Genomic DNA, 23,975 nt, shown 5'->3' on the forward strand with positions numbered 1-23,975 from the left:
AGGCATTTGTGTTCTTACCCATAATTATGAGTCAGGAAACATTAGCATATTTACTCCAGAGAGAAAGGAGCACTTGTATTATGTCGCAAAACATTAAGATACTTCAAAAGTGGAAAAAAAATTACTAAATAAATGTTGTCTTATTGCTTGATCTCATTGTGCTCCAGTTTTATGCCAATTCGTGAGTTACTGAGCACCACGAGGAGAATATACAATACTAATGCTCGCCAATTTTGCAAATTCACTTCTCACTTTCCAAAAAGACAATAGGAGTTCTTCACAAGTTTCGAGAGCTCTACATAACAAATGTTCATGCAGGATAATCTTCACAAGCCAATAAAAAGTTGTTAGAATTGAAAAGCGAACTCTGAGATCCTGTGACTTGGTAAATCTGCAAATTGAGCCGCTTGAGTTTGACAATTTTCATATAATCTTAACAAAGCTGTAGAATCAGGACAGTTTGTGTTCGAGGTGAGGGTGAACTTCCCTGGTCAGTATTTTTCCGAGTGCGTTTTGTTGTTATCCTTTTCTTGCTACCTTTAAAGCACTTTGAATTTCCCTGCTCCTGAGTACTTAACTTGACTGCATTCTCCTTAGGAAAGACAAATGAGCAGAACTGAGCCTATACATAGCACTGACCTAATCTGGTGTGGATTCAGTGGTAACGTTAACTTTTCTCAGAAAAATTGCAAAGGTAAGACCAAAAAAATTAAATCACTTACTCTTATATAAAGAAAACTTCTCCTTTTGCCCTTTTACTGACATCCTGTTCATGCTTTGAGCTACAGTAATGGGGTTTATATTTTCATAATCTGCAGAGTCTCTGCTTTCATTGGTTGTATGCTATGTGAGTTTGGCATAAAGTGGCAGAGAATTGACTCTATGGATTTTGGGTTTTAGTACTTCCATGGATTAGTATTTGTATATTTGTATATGTGAAATGCCGTATATATTCCTGTAATCAGGGTTCTCCTGTTTTATCGGATGTGTGACATCACTTTCATGATATTTGTAGCTTTCTTCGATTTGAAACGGTAAAGTACCAAAGAGCCGTAAGTGAAATATTTAAGAAATCATTGATATGACAGTCTTTTGTGCCTTTCTTGAATACTCAGTTCATTTCTATTCAAAATGTAAGCTTTGTCACTAGTTTTGGACTCATCGACAGAGCAAGCATGATTCTTTTCAGGACTTCGTCTCGATAAATAGTATGATTAATAATTCTTTATGTGTATTTCACCACATTGTTCACTGGGGGCACATGTATGAATATTGTGTTATTATGCAAATAAGAACAAGTGTCACTTTCAACTTTTTGTGTTCATGCAGATATACCATCAGTCACACTGATTTGTTTTACACCAAAGTGGCAAAGGCAACTCCACATTACAACTGATGATTGAATAACTGTCTTCAACAAACGGTTTTTGGTGTGTTTAACATTACACACAATTTGACCGTCACTCATTTCATACAATGATGCATAAACATAAATAATTAACACTGCATCAAATATTAACCACTGAACTCGGCCCATGATGCTTTATGGGTTTGAAGTAAGTATCGAAATCTTCCTGGGAAATTTGGGATTTTGTGCAATAAAGCTGCATGAATAAACAAAATTAGTACTTTCAGTCACTAAAATTCTAACTTATTCTTTACAGCTTCGGAGATAAAAATGATGGATGCTTTATGACAGGGAAGAGCTAGAGAATATAAAGCATTACATGCAGTAGAATGAAAGAACACGTTATTCCAATGTACTGTAGAATATCCTGAGACTGTACCAAAGCCCAAAGGCGATGGCATCGACCTCAGTGTTGGCCTGAGATCACCTCAAAAAGAACAGATGACAGATGGATGTGGGAGGATGGAGTGATAAACTGACAGAGCTGAAACGAGGAGTGCTACAAGAGTGTGTCATCTGCTGGGACGGCAGCACAGAGAAGCTTTTGTTTCCCCAAGTGTGTGATTACAACATAATGTGTGTATAACTGAGCGCGTGTGCTTGTAGAAGAACAGACTCGGAGGTTTTAGGTTTTAAAGTGTCTGGTGTGGTTTGTGTAATATTGTGTCCCTGTTGATAGATTGATTATTGACACAGACAAGCTGTATTCACTGAGTAAATATTTACACTTGCTGCTTTAATTCACTTGGAAACTACTGGGTTGGTGTGTGTGTGTGTGTGTGTGTGTGTGTGTGTGTGTGTGTGTGTGTGTGTGTGTGTGTGTGTGTGTGTGTGTGTGTGTGTGTGTGTGTGTGTGTGTGTGTGTGTGTGTGTGTGTGTGTGTGTGTGTGTGTGTGTGTGTGTGTGTGTGTGTGTGTGTGTGTGTGTGTGTGTGTGTGTGTGTGTGTGTGTGTGTGTGTGTGTGTGTGTGCAAATCTTCAGCTTACCACACCAGGAAATCTTTGACCTTGCTTCATTGTCTTTAAGCAACAGATCACATCCACACCAGCCCCCAAAGGTGCTGTGCAGCATGACCTCTGACTTCCCCCCGTCGAGGGACCCCGAGTTGCAAACAAAATCCCAGTGTGATTCCGTTGTTCCCAGACCTCTGTCCATCTCCCCATCACACACTGAGGTTGAGACATGTGACATCTCTCACATCCTCCTTCTTTCCCTGTTTATTTCCTGCATCTGAGCTCCATTTCTCAACGTCCACACCACTTTTCCAGAGCATTTGTTAGCGTTTCAGCCTTTCACTTCTACTGAGGCAGCCTTTTCATCCACTGAATGCAGGTCTTTTAGAGCTGTACTCTACTGTGTACACAAAGGTTTGTGACGCTATTCAGCATTCTCCTTTTGAAAAAAAAAAAACGTGAAAAAAAGTGCAGTCACGCAGAGAGAAACACTGTCACGGTGTACACGAGCAAAGATAAATGGCATAAACAGAGACCTTTGGGGCAAGGAATCAACATTGTGAACAGCGACATGTGCAAACTTTTCTCCAGACCCTTTGAGCTCTTTCAATCTGCCTTTTCTGCACTTCCTCTCTCGTCAATCCCTTTTTTCCTCTCACTATTGCCCCATTGCTCTTTCCCAACCTCATATGCCTTCCTTTACTTAACCGTCCACCTCTTGTGCACTACATGTCCTTCCCATCGTCCTCCTTTTTCTTTCCCATCATTCCTGCTCCTCCCTTTGCCGTCTTCTCCCTCCTGTCATAGTGATTGTATACTGGCCTTATGGGAGGTATAGAGCAGCCGATGGTCATGTGCAGCTGAGTGCTTTGCATTAGTTATGCACACATGACTTTCAGACATAGTGGCTCCCAGGTACTCTGTGTCTCGCCATCTTTTCTCAGCATCTTTTTTTATTTTATTTTATTTTTTGCCTCTTCCCTTTTGGAGTTTTTTTTTTTTTTTGGTCGTAATGCACCATTTATGAGCTGCAGGGTTTGCTTCTTCCCTTTTTCTATTCATGAAGAGCTTTTGTCCATTAAAAATGCAGCTTGAGTCACGTTGAACACTTCAAATGTATTCGTTTTGAATCATACTGTTTATTTGGCATTGTTCTGGGCCTGTGGCATATTTGTCAAAAACTGAGCATATGTTTATAGAACTCCATATGTTTACTTCCTCACCAAGGGTTGTTATCCATGGCTAGCTTAGCTTTCCATAAAGATGTGAAGCTGGAACCATTTATTGCGATCTCGCAATGTATTAGGTTTGAGCATTTAGAATAATACAAAAAACAAACATCCTAGTGTATCTGTTCATTATTTGGCATATAATCTGAGTAGAGAAATAATCCACATTTCTAAAGACATGCAAGCTTTTACCAATTTTCAGATTTTGCCACAATAACAAAACCAACTGTTCACTAATACTAAACTTTATAAATTCATGTGTAACTATGGTCAGATGCGGTGTGTGTGTGTGTGTGTGTGTGTGTGTGTGTGAGTGCCGGAGACTAATGTGGTGGTGACGGGCCAGAGTGGTGATATGTAATAATACAGGTTTTCTTTTTTTTGCTTTAATACTTTTGATTTACACTAGTAAATTTACTAGTAAAACTAGTAAAGTCATTTACACTAGTAGGCAAGATGATGAGTCTGGTGTCAATTTACATCCAACTTCTGCTTCATTTACAGTTTCTGGATGTATTTCTCTGTGTTTTTCACTACTAGAATAAAAATAGGGATGAAAATGAATACATTAAACCTCCACGACATCTTTCGTTGTTCCAATATAGTACATGAGAATCAAACTAAATCAATATCTGGACATTAGTACGAGCCTTTTTGTTTCTGAATGGTGTTTCGAAATGAGATTAAACAGTGCAAGAAGCATACCACCCCTGCTTATTTCTATTGAGACATTTCAAGTCAATTAATGAGCAGATCCACCCACCCCTGAAAGCTTACTGAGCAATTACCGATGTCTTTGCACACATGGAGTGTGAAACTTACAAATAAGACCCATTTTTAAAGCTGTGCTTCCTCTAAATGTGCTTCTTGAGTAAAATGTGATGCAGCTGTGTTTTTATTGTGTCTCCCTGAAAAATTGTATTTTACCATGAACGTATTGGAATGGAGATGTATTTAAACGAAAAAATCCAGGTCATCACGGCCACCTGGATTTTCTCAGCACTATTTCCATTGTGCCATTTTTATAGACCTGGCTTCTGGCCTTTGGCTGAAGTTTCTCTCATATGCGTTTCATTTTGAGGTATAGTGACCCACAGCCAACGCTCATTCACCATACTCAGCAGTGGCAGAGTAGGTTTTAATTGAGCTACTCTGTGTACTTAAAAGTCCTGTTCGCTTGAACTCCTTGATGCTCCACTCCTTCGTGTGTGCTATTATAATGTCTGTTGTGCTGACAGGGAGCTCGTCTTTGGTTCGGGTACTGAGACGGGGCAGAGAGCCCAGAATGTCAACACGGAGTGATGACGTCAGGAGCAGACTCTCAGGGATGGCTCTACCCAGCATGCTTTGCTTGTAGCATTTCTGCAGTGCTCATAAATATTGAAAAGGTTATGAAAAGAGAGATTGAGAAGAGAGAGAGAGAGAGAGAGAGAGAGAGAGAGAGAGAGAGAGAGAGAGAGAGAGAGAGAGAGAGAGAGAGAGAGAGAGAGAGAGAGAGAGAGAGAGAGAGAGAGAGAGAGAGAGAGAGAGAGAGAGAGAGAGAGAGAGAGAGAGAGAGAGAGAGAGAGAGAGAGAGAGAGAGAGAGAGGCTTATTGAGAGGGAACAGGAGGCTTCAGAGAGCTGATCGAGGGTAAAGGAGTGAGACAAACGAGCTAAAGGAATAATGACAAGAAGTGAGTTGATGGGATGCATGGCAGAGCAAATGAAGTGTTCGTGAACTGAGGAGTTCAGGACTGCCTTGCCCTGTCATTTTATAGTCCCTTACTGTCTCTATTTTTTGTGCTTTAGGTAGAAATACAATGAATAACAATAAAAACATTTTTTAAATGGATGAGAGGGAGAAAGAGGCAAGTAGAAGTGCAAGTAAAGTGCAGAATATACTCACATGTTCAGTCCTAATATAAGGTCCACCTAAACCCTAGAAGTGCACAGTGTTGTAGCAAAAAAAAAACTGTAAAAATATTCTGTCGTTGCATATTACACTTTGATATGTATTCCTGACTCACAATCGCCACAGCAGGCGAGGCATGTATTATTAATGGCATACACATGGACAGAACGTCTGTATACATGCAGTTAGGGCCTGTTTCTCCCTTTGTCTCCATTGTTTCCATTTTCACCATTCGTATTCTGCTGCCCATGCTGTCCAGTGTCAATGCACAGTACATGGGCATACCTATGCAGTTACACACAACTGTACTGTATTTGTATATATTGATTTGAAAAGAAGAAACGCTATGATTGCAATGCTTTGCAGAAGCAGAGGCCGGACTGATGCTATAAATATTTCAGAGGCTCTGTTTTAGCACAGCGATGTAGGAGACAACAGGAAGATCCTCGTTTTGATCTGTCACATCATCCCAGTGAGAAAGAATAATATTAGACGCCGCAAAACATTTTCATCCCAGCAAATCATTTAATCTACTATGCACTGTAGGAGTGAGCTGATTCTTTCTTAGGAGAAATGGAGCAAAGCTTCCCATAGGCGGCCTCTTTGTGGACATGAAGTTGCGAGGCAAATAGACCTATGTTAGGTTTACTCTTAGACTTTGGTGTTCTTCATTTTACAATAATATATCCCAGTGCTGTTTGTTGGGAATGTGACCGTGAAGCCTGCATTGCATTCCTGCTGAATTATAATGAGCATTTGGAGTAAGCGACAATTGCTTATTTCAAACATGTTCATGAATATTTCTCATTAGTAAGCTTTGTGCAAGATAATTTACTTGCAAGTGAAGTAATCTGATGTTCCAGTATTTGTCCGCTTTATGTCAAAAGCAAACGGTCTTTCTTTTTGCAGCTTAGAGCTTCAAAAATAATAATAAACAATGAAAAGAAGAGATGTGGCTTTCTTGAGTGGCCGTTTCTTTTGAAATGGAAATTTAATGAGAATTTTTATCGAAATGTGTTTGTGACAATCAGATTAGATGACAATGAATTGCACGTGCAGACTTTTACACACATTTAGCCGGGCAATAATTTAATGTGCAAGCAGATGCAGGCCTGTGTTAGTTTGCATTAAAACCTGTTTCATGTTGCACGATCCATCTATCTGTCCGTCCATCACTTCCACCCATCCATCAATACTGAATCAACTGTTATCCCGTAGAGGCTGCAGGACTCTACTCATTTTTATTGTCTGGGCTGGCACTTCACCTTCCCAGGCTAACGCATGCTCTTAAATTGATATCCAATGGGATTTTAGATTATTCACAATTAAACCCTTTTATTTTCAATATACTGCAACACCTTTCTTTCTTGATTTTGTGGTGACTGTAGCTACAGCATCTTTTACTGGCTACAGCCTATCAATGAACTTTGTGGAGAAGCGAATATAAAGTTCATTAAAATAGGTAGCAATGTACAAAGAAGTATCATTTCAGCATCCTTTAAAGACAGGAAATGCCTTTGTATGCCAGCATATCAAGAAAGCTAAACAACACTGTTAATACATGAGGTAAAACTCAGTAGGAATCAATAGTCACATTGAAGTTTTTCAACCCATTTTCTGGAACAAAACTTGTGTTTCACAAAAATCTGTTCGAATCAATAACGTATTATTCGATTGTCTATTTTCTTTTCATTTGAAAACATTTTCACTTGTAACTGTTTGACAATGAAGACATATTCTAACAGGAGACTGAGTGCAGATGGAGCGACAGATAAATACAGTTATGTGTCATCTGCATAAAGGTGATGATGAGTTTTATTGGTTATCTTTTCAAGTGTTAACTGGAAAAGAAAAGAAAATCACAAGGACCCCTGAGTATAACCACAGTGTATACTGTATGTTGGTTCAACTACATATCCCACCTTCCTCCCTGGTTTCATATGGATTGTGTTTGATTCCACATTACACAGTTTTTTTCTTGTATTATAACCCATATATATGATTGGATTCCACATGAGGTTGACTGTAGTCATCCACATAATGAAGTGTTTAATTTTTCAGAAAACACTTATCAGGAGGTTGCAATCATACACTAGCTCTGATTGGTTAAATCGTTACAAATAAGATTAAGTTGACTTCATTTTGTTTTTAATTAATATACAAATTTATGCAGGCAGAGACAGGGAAGGAATAGAAAAGACAATATTGTGACTCTAAGACTAAAGCCCCTGTCAGTTACGTCACATTTGGTAACAACATTATGCTGATCAGCAATTTTCTGGTGCTCTTGGCTCTTTGTGGCGACGACGACACTTTACACTTGCAGCCTTGTGATGAGAGAATTAGAGACGATTTTTAAGAGCTGTGTGGGAAAGGAAAAATAGTGCCAGTAATGTTGTAAGTGATAAATTAGGTGGCTGGTTATTAATTGTGCCCATGTGTGTCACGTTACGGCTCTCACCAGAGATTCTGGCTGCTGCGAAGGTTCCTTTTTTGATGTGTGGTGAGGAACTCATTAACACTTTGCATCATAACCAATGTTCGGGGTTGATTTCTCAGAAGAGCAACTACTGATATTGAGATAAACACTTTTTGGGCACAATGTTGTGTTGTTATGCAATATCTATCACGAATCAGTTAACACTCTCACACACACACACACACACACACACACACACACACACACACACACACACACACACACACACACACACACACACACACACACACACACACACACACACACCCACCCACCCCATGTGCATATATATATATGTGTATTTTAAAAAAATTTTTAGAGCTTCTGACTTTGGTTACTGTAGTCAACAACAAGGTCCTGCTATCATAGCCTTAAACAAATCATATATGCTTTGTGTATAAATCCATCTGTGTGTGTGTGTGTGTGTGTGTGTGTGTGTGCGTGTGTGCGTGCGTGCGTGCGTGCGTGCGTGCGTGCGTGCGTGCGTGCGTGCGTGCGTGCGTGCGTGCGTGCGTGCGTGTGTGTGCTTGCATGAGATTCAGTCTTCTGTGGTGAAAGTGGGTCTTTGTTTTAAACCCATGAGGGTTCATTACTGTGATCCATCTCCCTCCCTGTTGGTGCCAACGCTAACATACTGTGGCATCAATGCAGCTATTTTTAGTTTTGGTGCGCGTGCTCAGAGGTAATTTGTCTTCATATGTATTTTTTTCATTATGTGAATGAGTTAGGTTTTTTTATGCTCACAGTGACAAAGAGCCCTTATTCTTTTTCCTCAACTCCATCTAGTAAGTGCTTTACTGTCTACAAGCATTCATCCCAGTAGACTCAGAATGTGCTGTCTCAGCTAATATATCATGGGTTTGGATCTCTTTTCTCAGTTCTCGAGCTCTTTGAATACTGTGATACCTTATGCTTTAACATACTTGATTATCTTTAGCAAATTTTTTTTCTTCCTTCTATTCAATCCCCTTCATTAGAATATTTTGAAAGTCCTCACTATTAATAGTCAAAATTATCTCCATGTTTACATCTTAGTCCCCTTAGACGAAAGCTATTGCAACATTTGTTATATTAAAAACAGGTGTATTGTGTTTCATGTGATAATTCCTTTTTCAAACAATTTTCAAAGTGTACTTTGACAATAAAACTTTAAATATCTGACAATTCTTTATTTGTAGTCTTCAACCATCAGAACTGTTCAACAGTTTACCTGAAACTTAATTATTCAAAAACCGTGCTGGGAAAAAGCCCCCCCCCCAGGGAAAGCTACCCCATTTAGAAAACTGCTGTTCTTTATGGTTTTGGAAAGGTCATGAAAATCAATCTAAATGAGAGCCAACAACTAAAGCAGGAAAGTACCAGCTGCAATCAGTAAAAAAAATATTGGTGTTGCAGTTCGTAATGCATCCAAACCATCCAGTGGATCTGCATGTACTGTACATACTACCTCAAGTTAAGGAGTGAGTGAGTATGCTGAAGAATCCCACAGTCCAGATGATTTTTGGTATCCCTCACAAATTATTTGTCATGGGAGTTCACCATAGACCCAAATCATCCAGCAAAAATCTACCAGTTGAATGGGTGTTAAAGCAATCTTTGAGGCCCAGCCTTAAGCTTTTCGGCCAGCATGGAGACATTCATGCTTGTTACTGCGCTGTCATCTTTTACACTCTTCCTTGTGTTCTTTTTAACTGGTGAGTACTGCTGACCCAGTCAGTCACAGTAATCTACTGTGTATTCTTGCAGTATAAACAGAGACTAATCACGTTTATGGCAGATTGAACTGACTGCAGAACTGTGAAATATCTGAATATTTGTGGATAAACAGGCCCTGCGATGTATGTTTGCAATACAAGTTTGCTATCATTCTGTAGAGATCTACTGTGATTCCTTAATGCACCAATCATATTGTACCAAGCACCGTCATCCAAGCATAGAAAGCTGGTCTATTTCTGCCAATTTATTATTTTCCAAAAGATCTCACTGCACAGTATTTCAACATGCGCCTACTGAATTAGATGCATGTTGAACTGTAGGATGAAGTATTATCTTCAAGTAACATGAAGCCTCATTTCAAAATCAGAAGTGACATGAGCTGTCGCCACAATAAGTACACATATCCAATGTGCTACCAAGGACTCCTGTCAGAGAAGGCCCGCAGTTAAGAAACTCATCTAATCCTTCTTGGAAAGCTTCGGGATATTCATGGCTGAGCACGTATTCTCACTCACACAGGTCTTGATTACCTATAGACACAGAAAGTTATTGTAGGAAAAGAAACTGTAGTGCTTAATGCAGAGATGTTTAATTGAAGCGATTAACAGCTTCTGTAGCAGACTGTATTTTGTTACAATCAACCTCTCTCCGGCATGAGTCGTATGGTTTTTTTTTTTGCCAATCTTTTTTTTTTTTTTTTTAAATGAGGTGTTACTCATCTTGTTTCTGTCAGTTGTGACAGACTGTGTGTTTCCCAGCATGTGTGTTTGTATTTGTGTGAGTGTGCATATTTGTGTTGTGTGTGCAGCTTCTTTTTTTTTTTTGTTTGCCTCTGTAGTAATATCCTAAGCCTTTTGTCACATCTACATGTTAGAAGAACTAATCTCCTTGTGTCACAGCATATGCAAGGCTACGTGTCGCTGGGAAAAACAGGAAATCACGTCTCATTTTCTGCGGGTTGCACACAAGCACACAGATGGAATTGTAAAGGGGAAAAGACATCCTCAGATGAATTGCTGTCAGTCTACCACATTAATTATTCAGCAGAAATGAGGCATGTAGCACAACATTAAAGCAACTTCTTCTTTAGAGATACAACAAGACTGGAGCATGTAAGCAGGTCACAATTGCACCTAATAGTATGTTTGGGCTTACAACTGCTAATTGTGGGACTTTGTTTAGGTTTATTTTTATTTCTCATGAATATATCATGTGTCATATGAAAAAAGATGTGGATTGATAAAATCTGCTTAGTCGTCTTAATGTGTTTTTATTGTTATTGGGTGTCTCACTTGCAGAAAGTGTTTATTATTAAAGGTGTCATTAAACAGCATCAGTATACGTAATTAAATGTCCATATTATTATAAAACAATGCTACTTACACCTATGTTTATACTACAGCACAAAATAAAATAAAAAGCATAACGAGATTTTTTTCCTTTTTTTGTTTTCTTAAATTTTTATAACAAAATATAAAAGAAATGTGTTGTTGAAGTGTGAATGTAGGACAAAAGCAGATACTCGACTTGCCTGCTTTGTATGGTAGCCCTGGAGGGACATGGAAAAGTAAAAGATTGTAAGATCCTGAGAATATTCGCAGATTCACACAAAATCCTTAACTGGGTCTCACGCAAATCTGTAAATCTTTTCTCCAGTGTTGGTTGCGTAACTTTAAAAAAGACAAAAACGTGTGAGTCATGTGTCTTTGTTTCTCACCGTGATGTCTGACTTGCCTTTGGTTAAAATGGAATTGGATATTTTTTTTCATCTTTCAATAACTTTTAAATGTTTTGCACCAAGTCTTAGTGTTAAGAGATGCACTTCGTTAGCCACTTGGCGTGTGGTTATGCTTTTATTGTGTCACGATTTAGATTGTTTCTTGAAAATTCCGGTATACATGTTTAGACGCTGGGAAGCCCCGAGTCACCTGTTGCATCTGTGTCACTACCATTTCCAGAATCATGTTATGAAACAACATGCTGCTTTATCTGTCTGTCTCTGCCATTAACCGTCTGGTCTTGTGTTGGTGTTTTTTTTCTGGGCCCCACTGTGTGTTGTTTTTTTAGGCTCATGTGGTTCAGCGCTGACTTCTCCATCAGGTCAGTATGTTGGCCTCTGAGAGCTTCAGACCAGAAGTTAGAATCATGTCTCTTTACCAACTCAGTAAACATAATGCTTGCAGTCGACGTTGTGTACACTTTTGTTTCCTCCGTGCTTTGTTTGTGTTTGGCCATCAGCTGCAGTGAGGCTGCAAATATGTCCACTTGTCTTACATGACTGTTGAATAATTCCACACACATGATATGTCGGGAACTGCTGAATATTTTTCGTTTATCAAATAAAGTGAATGAGCTGCCAGATAGATTTTCTTCATTGATAAAAGTTAGACTTTAGAACTTTGTCGAGAGTTAGGAAAGCTGGTTTGACTGTTTGTGCTCTGTGGCGTCTGTGTGGTTTTCGTGACTCTCTTCTTGTGCGTGTTGTTACTGTGCTCTGGAAAGCTGTCGTGCTGTGACCTTTAACTTCTGATCTTTGTTGTGGTTTAGATTTGTAGAGTGTGCCTCTTATTTTTGACAGATCAGTGTTTTTTTGCCTCTTTTTTTTTTTTGCTCTTTCGTATCTATAAAAAACGCTTCTGCTTTGATTTTTTTTTTATTGTCTCCTGTGTGTATTCTAATGATCTTCATGTACATATTGTTCCTTTATTCTCCTATTGAATGAGTCATTATAAAGTTCTTGATTACTCATGAAAGGACCATGAATAAGGCCTGTGCTATAAAACACTGTTTGGCTCACAAATATTTCACATCTATAACTTACACCACCATACATTTAATTTATCCCCAGTTACACTGTCACGCTTCATTAGTTTAGTAATGAGTATCAATGGATGTGGGTTTTTGTGTGTGTGTGTGTGTGTGTGGGGGGGGGTGTTAGATGACGTCACTTGAGGTGCCATTTCTCTCTATGTGGATTCACTTTGTACTTAGTGACAAAACTCATTTTAGTCAAATGGAAGCAAATACAACTTAAAAATTATGACAAAGACATCACATTAGCCTCTAAAACAGATGGAAGGAAGCAGCAGAAGAGGGAAAATCAGATTTAGGCTCAGGTAGGTTAAAGGCAGGGGGTATTTGTCCAGTACTGCAAAGCAAGGGCTTTGAGTAATCTGATTATATGCTGGAACTGACAGGATGATTGCAAATAAAGCACACGACCAGAAAGTGAAAAGGTGGCTGGAGCAGTTAAGAAAAAAAGGAAAAGAAAAATGAATTTAATCCCGACCAAGAAAGCAAAGTGTTACAGGATGAGGTTCAGCTGCATGGTGAAGCAAGATTTTAAAATTTTCTGCTGAATACACTCTGCTACACATACAAATAAACACACACACACATACAGCTTTGTTTTCACTACCTCAAGAGACAGTACATTGAACTTTATTGAACTTTTTAAAAAATATGCTAGTATAAGGACAAGACCCTCAATTGCCTTACCTTAGAAAAAGTGCACACAGTGTATATTATATACACACACACACACACACACACACACACACAGTGCAGATGATGAATGCACAAGGAAAACTGGTTCATGAGGCTGAGTTGTGGCGCCATGGGGAGGAAGGAGAGGGATGCAGGTGCAGACTGTGAGCTGTAAATAACACACCACCGCGCAAAGAACAACATCAAAGGTGTTTAGCTGTGAAATTTGAAATTGCATTTCTTTCTAAAAATTAAAAAACAAAAAAACAACACACATCACAAAATGGATATAATCAGCAGAACACTTTCTAACACGGCAGTGTTACTAATACAAACCTCAACTATCCACAGAGTGTAAACATGTATACTAGCTGTGCCATATTGTAACTTTTTCTTAGTCATCACCCGTTTCCTAAATATGAAAAATTCTTAGGAGACAATGTGAGAGACACCTTCAATATTCACAGAAGCAACATACTGGATTAAGTGGAGAGGCTCATGCCACTGACATCGGCTGTTTGAAGTCCTGTTGTTATGGAGAGTAAAGTCTGGCTCTCATGTTCAAAGCAAAGACAAGAGATGCTGAATAGATGGTACTACTATTCAGACACTGTGTCAGGAACTAAGATGATGGATAAAAAAGGAGGGAAACAAATCAAAAGCTACTGAAGAGGATGCCAAATATATTTGTGTAATATCTGCTCAACAGTGGTTTTCAAAATGCCAGTCAACCAGGCCTACGGCCACAAGTGTATATCTGAGCTGGGTTAAACGGTGAAGGATTGGATATTAAGGTAATGCCACTTTTGCCCATTATGTGGCAGTACTGAACCCCCAAATTTTATTCAGTAATTACTAACAACTTCATCCACTGCTTACTCAATCAGTCTGTTGTTTTTCTGACTGGACTAGACAGACCAGCTGCTTTATACACAACACTAAAGAGGCTGTGGCTGGCTGGTTACCTACCGCACAATGCAGAGTCATCACGGAGACATATAAAAACACTGTCGGGCATTAATTTGCTGTGTTCTGTATCAGATGTAGGTTGATGCTAAATTAAGACCATAATGTCTTGTTTCTTGATGCTCTTATATAAAATTAAAAAAAATTGTAACTTTAAGGGAGTAAAAACAGCCACCTAAGGCTCTATTTACACGACAACATTCTCAAGTGAAAATGTAAAACTTTCCTTGCATTTTGGTTATTCCTTTCAATGACAATAGTGCTCAGAGACACTGAAAAAGCACCCTTTTGAGAACCGCTCCCAAGGTGGAACCTTTTGAGAATGCTCCAACTCTTGTCTCCCCCCAGAGGGAAACGCCGCTACTGCGCATGCGCGCCACATACGCGAGTCGATCGACAATAACAACAGTGGCATGATTTCCAGTCCATATTCTTCTGGGACATTATTGTTTTATAGTTTAGAGTCACTCTGTCTATACTCGCCGTTGTTAATGTTTATAGCCTATTGTTCTCTGCGCGTATGTGTCGTTGCATTACAAAAAAGAAGCCACAGCGTTTCTGCCGTTTCCATGTAAACGGACGTTTCTAGAATGTTGACACATAAATGCAATAGTTTTCTGAAACTAAAAGGTTTTCTATATCAACGTATTTCGCAAAAAAGAAAAAGCATTCAATATGTGTCACACTGCCCTGCCAATCCAGAAGCTAAAGAGCCCCAGACCTGTTTTGTTTGTTGGATGAAATCTAATGCTCCACATGGCTCAAAAATAATACAGAACAATCTTCTCACATATGATTTGTGAGAATAGAGGAGAAAAGAAAAACAATGTTATTCAGTGGAAAAGGGCAGGCGCATCTTTCAGCAATGCAGCATAATTAAAGCACTTTGCAGTAACAGTTCAAAGTGATGTGTAATTTTTCTGGCGATGGGGTGGAGAGAGGGTCAGAGAGTCCAGCACGACCACGCAGCATCTCCTCCTCAGGGCGTCGGAAACATCTCATTGTGCGGGTCAGCTGTATTACACTATCGGCTGATGAATGAATTCAGAGGTGGGCGTACAAATGCTGACACTCACCGAGACACAAACCGCAGGAGCTTTTTCCTGCCGGAGATCAGACAGGCAGACAGCGAAGCTCGTGGCAGAGTGTGCTGTGAATGTCTGCCAAGATGCAAGTGTGGGCCAAACTTGACTGTAAGCAGTCTGACATTTTAAGCCTCTTACTGGGGGAATGAGAACGAGTAAACGTATCATATTTCCCACATGTTGCCTTGTGACTTACCTAAACGTGGTGTGATTTCATTATGTTGAATTTAGATATGTAATCTGACTGGGATTTTGACTGTGACTACAACCTAATATTGACTTATGGATCATGTTTGATGAGTAATAGTGTCTAATTATAGCATTATTGCATATTTTAGGTCTATTTATGCTGGAGCAAAAGGTATATGAAGCTGGTAACCTTGGTAGTGAACAAGGACAGTACTGAATGTTTCTTTTATTTTTTCACCTGAACTACATTAATGTTCTGAAATATGCTTAATAAAGAGCCCTGAATTGTTTAAATATTTGCTTCCTTCTCAAAGTTCCGTCTTGCTTTTATTGATTTCAGGCGGACACAGCCACCAGCTTCTTGCGCGCGGCTCGTTCAGGGAACCTGGACAAAGCTCTGGATCACATCAAGAATGGGATCGACATCAACACAGCCAATCAGGTGAGAGGGTTTCACACAGCTGCTGTTCGTGCCTGTGTGTTTGTATGTGACTTTGGGGGTTAATAAAAAGAAAGAAAGAAAGAAAAAAAAAAAAACACCCACAGACTCCAATTAACAAAACACAAAATTACAGAGTGGCTCATATCAAAATCAATTACAATGGTTGTTTAGTGTTCACGGAGCCCAAAATAACAGCCGGCACAAAACCACCTGCATCAGCACAACAGTAAATCAAACAAGCCCTGATATGTTCTATTTTTGTCACACAATGGTTCAGTCAGAGTTGGAGAGAGTGCTGTTCAAGTAACAATAAGAAGACTCATCCCAAAAAAAAATTTTTATATCTTATTTTGTAACAGTTTTTAATGGCATTGATAAGATCGGAGGAGTCGATGAAATTGATCTGGATAAAATATCCACTTTCAAAACACATTTCCCAGACAAACAATAAAATATAAATATAACACAATGGCAATGAAATTTCTAGTCAAATGTATAAATAGAGCTTTTTTTTCTGTTATAAGAATAACTTATTGCCAATGTTTGAATATCAAAATATTTAAATGTTGGTCATTAATCGAGAAGTAACAATGTTGATGACATGGTACTAAATCAGAATCAGAATGACTTTATTGTCATTGCAACAAGTACAACGAAATTTCTTTAAAGCTTGGGGAAAGAGAGAGACCATGAGTGGTGAGTAGAGGAGAGAAAAAAAAGCAGATTTCAAACTGTGGTCTAAATCAGTTTTGAGACTTCAATTAACCTCATGCAAATATCTGACTGCTGAAGGAAACTAGAGTACATGTAGAGGAACATACATGCTCTATACAGAAAGACCGCAACACCCATAATCAAACTGATTATATTTTTGCTGCAAAGCCAGGTTTTAATCACTGCACCACTGTGCACGTCCGGATTTGATCCTAGTACCACAGTTTAATCACTGAACTAAAACAATGAATGAATTAGATTTCGTTCTACAAATAGAATGAATGAATTACTACACAGTGTAAGTATATGGACAGCAAACCAAGAAATAATTAACATCTTGTTGTCAAGGTTTAAGAATGTGGAATGTCACTCATTATAATAATAAACACTTTGCATTACAATATTATTCATCACACTTCATCACTAGCTTCCTTTTTCTCCCCCCAAAAACATACAGATGAAGAGTACCTGTTAATACAATTACTTGTAAAGACTTAAAAAGCTCTTAAATGAATGCCAAAAGCTTCTGCCTCTTTATGAAAATTCCATGTGGACGTCATAGTTACTGCACTGTGAGCAAGAAAGGGGCTTTCCCTTGGAAATAAGGTCCTGATTATAAAATGTGTTGAGTGAAAAATTATTTTCATTCCTCATACAAAGTGCAGGCTGTACGGAGTTCAGAGAGGAATACTGAAAAGCACCTTCTGCTCTAATTTCACAGTCATTTTCAATGGAAGGCAGGTGTCTTTGCAGAATCACAAATGGTGTAAAATAAAGGACCAATAATGAAATTAAATATTCATGACCACGAGATCCCCTTATTATTAATCATTGTGTAAAGTGGTGCATATAAATAATTAAGCATATTAGATTATCGTGCCCTCGATCTGCAGCCCTGCAGTCTGCTCCCTTACACCTTGTTGCATCATAACCCAACAAATCCAGGCGATTTCTACCCTTCAGTTATAAATATGTGTATTAGCATACAGTTTCAACAGAGGGCAGCCCTATTCGGGATGATAGTAAAGTAGGAAGGTGTTCAAGTAAAGTATAAATGCACAAGTGCTGCGATATGTAGACCGAGTCGTGTCTGCGAATGGCTGTGGGGCTTTCTACAGGGACACATCTTGCTTTGACCCGACAACTAGTATCTGACATGCAGCAAAGTGTTCAGCTCATGGATTTAAGTATTTAGAATGGAAACTTCTTGTGGTGAAACTAATTTAGCACAAGCAGTGATACATATAATCCAGAAAGGAGGTTATACCTTATAGCACATCGAACTGTGTTTGTACCACTGACAGACAAAGAGAAGATGCGGTCAGATCTGATAACAATACAAGATATATACTGAAATAAAAAGGCCATTTATTCAACTACAATTTAAGGGAGTTAATATCTGTGCATTTAGATTGCAGTCAAAGAATCGACACTGATAAGATCTACTATAATTGCATTATAAACCCACAGTTTTATTTCCTCATGTGATTCGGTTCCCATTCATTTCTTGCTTTTTCTTTATTTGTACCATTTTTTTCTCTGAGATGATATTGATGGCTTTTTATTCAGGTTTGAGGCAAAGACAGAGATGGTATTTTTATATGTGATTGTGTTGCAATAACCTGTCCGTGCTATAGCTCCAAAGCTGCAGGCTGCTGGTGATGCTCTCACGTTCTCTTTCTCTCTTTCTACCTTTCTTCATTGAGATGCCCATCCACCAACCTCCGACTTGTTGCTCGGTATCACCTCAGCGATTCTGGACACATAATTGGATACTATTCACAAATGCTGCTGTTTTGCAGAAAGGGTGTTGTTATGCACTGTTGTTCATTTCTTTCCTCAATTTTAAAAAAAGGAAACTTGAGTCTGGCCGTGTTTCGTCTGCGCGACAGAACTCAACACTTTAAATCTAGCAGTGTGTGTAATTGCTCCTGATACACGCTTCACGCATGCCCACGCAGACACTGTGCTACCCATTTGAATTGAGTGACACTGCAGTATGATGAGAGGCTTTGGAGGAGAGTGCAGATCCCTGAGCCTCCTGCTGGTCGGATTGGTTACAGCAGGCAAATTGGAGTTAGGACTTTCATTCAATATGTAATCTGAGCCACAAACACAGAATCAGACAATAAATCCCCCAAACACACACACCCACACACACACACACACAGACACACACCCCACCCCAGTGTACCCAACCACCCATCTATCCCTCGACTCTTTCTTCTTCTCTCTTCTCATCAGCCCCATCATGCTGTTCATTGTGTCAGAATGGGAGTCCTCATGCCGTGGCTGTTGGTTTATCAGTTATTTTTAGAGATACAATAACGAGATGGGTGGTGTTCGGTGCAGCTGGAGATCATTGGCATATGTTGCAGTGCCCACAGAGGCATCACACTCCTTTTCTGATGCTCTTTACCTGTCAGGTAGTTTTGTACTTGTGAAACATGGAGTGAATTGACCACACAGGGGTGCAATATTTTATACTACGATATGATTCGTCATGAATTGGACGTCTTGTAATCTCTATAACATCATTTTTAATAAATTCATGTCAATACCTCAGGCAGAGAGTACTAATGATCACAGCCAAGGAGAGAACAAGGACAAAGGTGGTTGCCATGTCAGGGTGATTATAATCATCATTCATCATGATCACTTTCTAGTTACTTACACCTCAGCCTGCAAGGAAATTAAATATTGTTTGTAATGTTGCAGCATTTATTTAAATGGGGGGGGGGGGACTATTAAAAAGATAAAGGAAAACAAATACGATTAGGACAGCCATCAGAAACATTGCAGGTGCAGCAGTTTGTGAGGCCGACACCCACACAGTGCTGAGACAACTGAGGGTGTCACGTACATATTAGTTTGCTTTGTTGTGCGCTGACAAGTCAGGACTGCAGAGGAGCTTAGGATACTGGTAGTACAGGAAAAGGACGCACCCAGCAACCCTCTACATTTCAGAATATTTCTGTTTGGATTAGTAGAGATTGGGATTCCGCCAGAATGTGCGGTCGTTCTTGTTGCCATTATCCCAACATGAATACATTAAGCTCGCAGCCTCTCTGCTCTATGTCACGGTGTTTCTGGGGTTTCTGAGCACCAGCCGTGGAGAAGCTTAGATCTCTGCGCCTGGCCAAACCTAAAAGCTCTAAAACATCCGCTGGGATGCTTGTGCAGACACTGATGAGTGATACTTTAGTTTAAATAGAAATTGCCAACCATGTATATATCCAGCAGGTTCATGAGCACATATAAGAAGAATTGCAGCATTTACAAACATTTGCAAAAAAAAATAAAAAATAGACGCAAGGGACCTATTGTCTAGAACCTTTCTTTGAAAGTAATACAAAAGCTGATTTATTAAATATAAAACTGAACCCTTAAATTAAGATATTATTCTGTTTAGGCAAGAGTTCAGTGTATGGATTTCTATTATTTACCAAATATTTTGAATAAGTATGAGTCTTGTGATCTGTCAGATCTAACCTGCCCACTAATACACCTTATACTTTTTAATTTCATTTTTTGAATGACTCTGTCTTATGTCTAACTAAATTTCTCTATTTTGTCCCGAAGAATGGACTCAACGGGTTACACCTGGCCTCTAAAGAAGGTCATGTCAAAATGGTCTTGGAGCTTTTACATTCTGGCATCGAGTTGGAAGCAACGACCAAGGTAACATGTCATTTCTGCAATGAATAATTCCCTTGCTTGTGGCAACACTACTGTGTTTAGTTGTTGCTCCCCACTGTGAACCATGTCATCTGGGATGTAGATAGGAGCTACTGTGCTACTTCCTCCGTCATTTCTTATCCTAAATAGTACAAGACGCCGGACACATTTCAGTGTCCTGCTCTCAGTGCAGAGATCTAGGCCATTAGGCTCCCATAATTGTCTTCTCATTCATTTTAATTGTCTTTTCACACCTTCTCTGTGGTTTTGCATGTGACCTCCAGAAAGGGAACACGGCTCTCCATATCGCAGCGCTGGCGGGGCAGGAGAAAGTGGTGGCTGAGCTCGTCAACTATGGCGCCAACGTTAATGCCCAGTCACATGTGAGTCTGCACAGGCTGTGAGCAAGAACGTATATTGTGTATATAGCACATGAATTTGCGGGAGATTTCTTTCATATTGTGTGTGTGAGATAATTGGTTCCTCTACTACAAATACATTGCTTGTGTGCATACAGTTTATAATTAACTGTGTGTACATCTTTCTGATGAAATTCCAGTAATTATTTCTTTTTCTCATTGGCTGAGTCTCTTTTCGATTCACTACTTTGCAATTGTGAATGGCAACAGACTCTAAAAGTGAAGTTATGCTTTCAAAAAGAATAGTCTAAACCAGGGGTTTTCAAGGATTCACAGGATGAGCCTGGCTCACAGAGCTTGTTAATGGCTAGTTAGGATCCAAATGATGTATACAGATGTATTAAATTTGAAATGTGTGGTAAATCTATTACCTGGACTTTGGACTTTGCACAAAGACACAAAGGGTGTTATTTAAGAGATGTTTAAGGACATCTGACTGGAGGTCAGAAAAACACTGTTAGAAATGTTATTAAAGGAGTTATGTTCAATCGAATTACATTGCAGAGCCTAAACTTTTATACTTTTACTTGATTTGGGTTAAATCAATACTTATACGTATCTGTACTTTTACTTAAGAGAAGAATGTGCATATTGTTTGCCCCATTAGGTTCCCTGAGGATTTCTATTTCCAGACTGACTTCATATCAGGGACATCAAGACTCTGCTACGACCATAAGAATACTTTTTCCTATGACTCTAGATTCCTGATATTGATTTTTAGATTTGTCTACTCTACATCTTACAGTACCAACAGGGATGTGTTTCACAAAAATCTCCTTTGCCCTGGTGTAAAGAAAGACGTGGGTTTGTGTTTCTCAAGTCACTATTTGTAAATATGAGAACTATGGTTTGAGGGGTCAGGGTGATTATGCCTTTTCCCAGCATTATTTGATAGAAAGAAAACGTGTTGAATGAGTTCCAAGCTGTGGGGCTCATCTTCCAACACCCCTGGTTAAGGCAAATGTGGACGTAACTTTACATTATGTGTTTATGCCACAACAGAAAGGATTCAGCCCACTATACATGGCAGCACAGGAGAATCATTTAGAAGTGGTGAAGTTCCTGCTGGAGAACGGTGCCAATCAGAGTCTGCCAACTGAGGTACGTGTCTCTTCATACAAAATGTTAAACTGTTCACATTGTCTGACACTGCAAAGACCCGCTGCACTGTTGAAGGCAAGTTACCTTTCTGAAACATCAGCGATGTTAAAAAAAATATATTTATCGGAGTTTGAGTACTCTGAAGGTGTTTAGATTATCATCGGCCTTTTCTATGTGTGCAATGATATGCAAAGATTTTTAATGCATGCGTAGTTGTTGGAGGACAGATTTGTATGTGCATACGGTATCAGAATTGTGTTCATACACAGATTTGATTGTGAGTATTAACATGCGTGCATAATGAAATATGTGCACATCGGCAGAGACCTGTAAAAGTCTTCTACCATATCTCAGCCGAGTCTCTCAATCATCTGGATTTTTATTCTGTGTAGACGCAAAGATTACAATCCTAGGCAGCCGCTTTAAAAATGGATATTTTTCATCGGTGTGTAATGAGCTCTCAATGTTGGAAGCATATACACATAAAGTACATCAAAATGTGTGGAAAATTCAGCAATAGTGTGATGTGACTTTTGTTAATGATTCGGCAAACCATTTCCGCAAAAAAAACTCAAAACATTTCCCATTCAAAGTGGATGGGATGTTGGTGATAAACAAAAAACACCCGCGAACAACAGGCACACACAAAAACTTCATCTGACATTTTCTAGGTTACTTGATTTTGCTGTGTCAGAGATTCATCTGTATCTCAAGAGTTTTTTTTCCCTTGAATCCCACCAAAATGCTCACGGTTGTCAGGCCTTTTGGTCTAAACAGTGTCTCTTTAGTCAGCCTTCATAATACAAAGTAGAAATGTATTATTCTGAATTCAAACATATTGTTACATTGAATTGCTAGGCTGCCAACTTGACAAAAAGGAGCCTGCCAGTCCACACTGAGGGCAGTTCAAACCGATAAAGGAATCTCTGTTGAGGCAGGAGAGCAAAATCCACCCTGCTGAGAGGTGTGAGGCGGAGATAATGAAAAGACACACACACACTTTCTAACCTACTAATATATCCACATACATTATTTTCAAATACAATTCCACAGAAGTTGGGGAGCGAATAACCAGACAGGAGAAAATTACAACTCCCTCTATTTCCACTTAAAGGATGTAATATCACACGCTTTCTCCATTAGCCCTCCATTTCTTCCGTCCCTGTATTGTTCAATTCTCGTTCAATCACTTAACAACTACCTGTCTCAGTGCACATTTTTGGGATTTTATTAAGTTTTAGTTGATTGACTCTTAGCTATTTGATATAGTTGGGGTATTATTTTTATTCAAAATCATGATTTCTTGTTTTGTAAGAGAGCACACACCAAAACAGTAGGCTCTTACCATTAACATTACCTATAGACGCTCGTGCTTAATTCAGTATGTACAACATGTATAATAAGGGAGTTTAGCAACATGCTTTCATCTAGTATTTTACCTGCCACAGATATCACAACATTAACTTGTTTTTGTGTCTCAGGATGGCTTCACCCCCCTTGCAGTGGCTCTCCAACAGGGTCACGAGAACGTCGTGGCTCTGCTCATCAACTATGGCACCAAAGGCAAGGTCCGCCTCCCCGCACTGCACATCGCTGCGCGAAACGACGACACGCGCACCGCTGCAGTCCTCCTGCAGAACGACCCCAACCCTGACGTACTCAGCAAGGTACTCACTGTCAGAAACACGCTGTTGGTTTGAATGAATCACGGCAATACAGCAAAGACATATATTGAACACAGCAACAGTGTCATGAATTAATGAAGTACATGTTTCAGGTGATCCAGTTTTCTTGACGCACATGGTTGTTCAAAGGAAAATGTGTTTTTCTAAAAGAATAAACGCTGAAAGTAGTAATGCTATTATTCAGTTCTGACTGCTCATCCCTCTTCTCTTTTCCTTTATGTTCAGAACTGTGGTGAAATCTCTATCGCGCACTTTGTAACCTTGTTTTAAACAGTGATATAAATAGATTCTAATTGTCCTTACTGACGTTGTGTGTCCCCGTTGTGTGTTTTTCTCTGTAGACTGGCTTCACACCTCTCCATATTGCAGCACACTATGAAAATATGAGTGTCGCTCAGCTGCTGCTGAACAGAGGAGCCAATGTAAACTTCACCCCCAAGGTCAGTTCATCTCAGACATTGTAGTTTGAATGAATTAGAAATCAGAGATCTTGAAAGATATTTTCAAAAAGATTTATATTCATGGCTCCGCTT

General features: G+C 39.2%; 1 protein-coding gene across 1 annotated transcript in view; it reads left to right on the plus strand.

Annotated features, from left to right (window-relative positions):
- The window catches only part of ank1b (ankyrin 1, erythrocytic b), a gene marked incomplete at both ends in the record, with an annotated part of 85,780 nt that overhangs the window by 26,213 nt on the left and 35,592 nt on the right, over positions 1-23,975 (plus strand). Inside the window, 6 exons of the mRNA XM_080477709.1 lie at positions 15,744-15,845; positions 20,142-20,240; positions 20,522-20,620; positions 21,659-21,757; positions 23,239-23,424; positions 23,784-23,882. Coding sequence (XP_080333835.1) covers positions 15,744-15,845; positions 20,142-20,240; positions 20,522-20,620; positions 21,659-21,757; positions 23,239-23,424; positions 23,784-23,882 — 684 coding nt within the window. The remainder of the gene's footprint in view (positions 1-15,743; positions 15,846-20,141; positions 20,241-20,521; positions 20,621-21,658; positions 21,758-23,238; positions 23,425-23,783; positions 23,883-23,975) is intronic.

Source organism: Lipophrys pholis, assembly GCF_963383615.2.
Source record: "Lipophrys pholis genome assembly, chromosome: 12".
NCBI classification, from domain to species: domain Eukaryota; kingdom Metazoa; phylum Chordata; class Actinopteri; order Blenniiformes; family Blenniidae; genus Lipophrys; species Lipophrys pholis.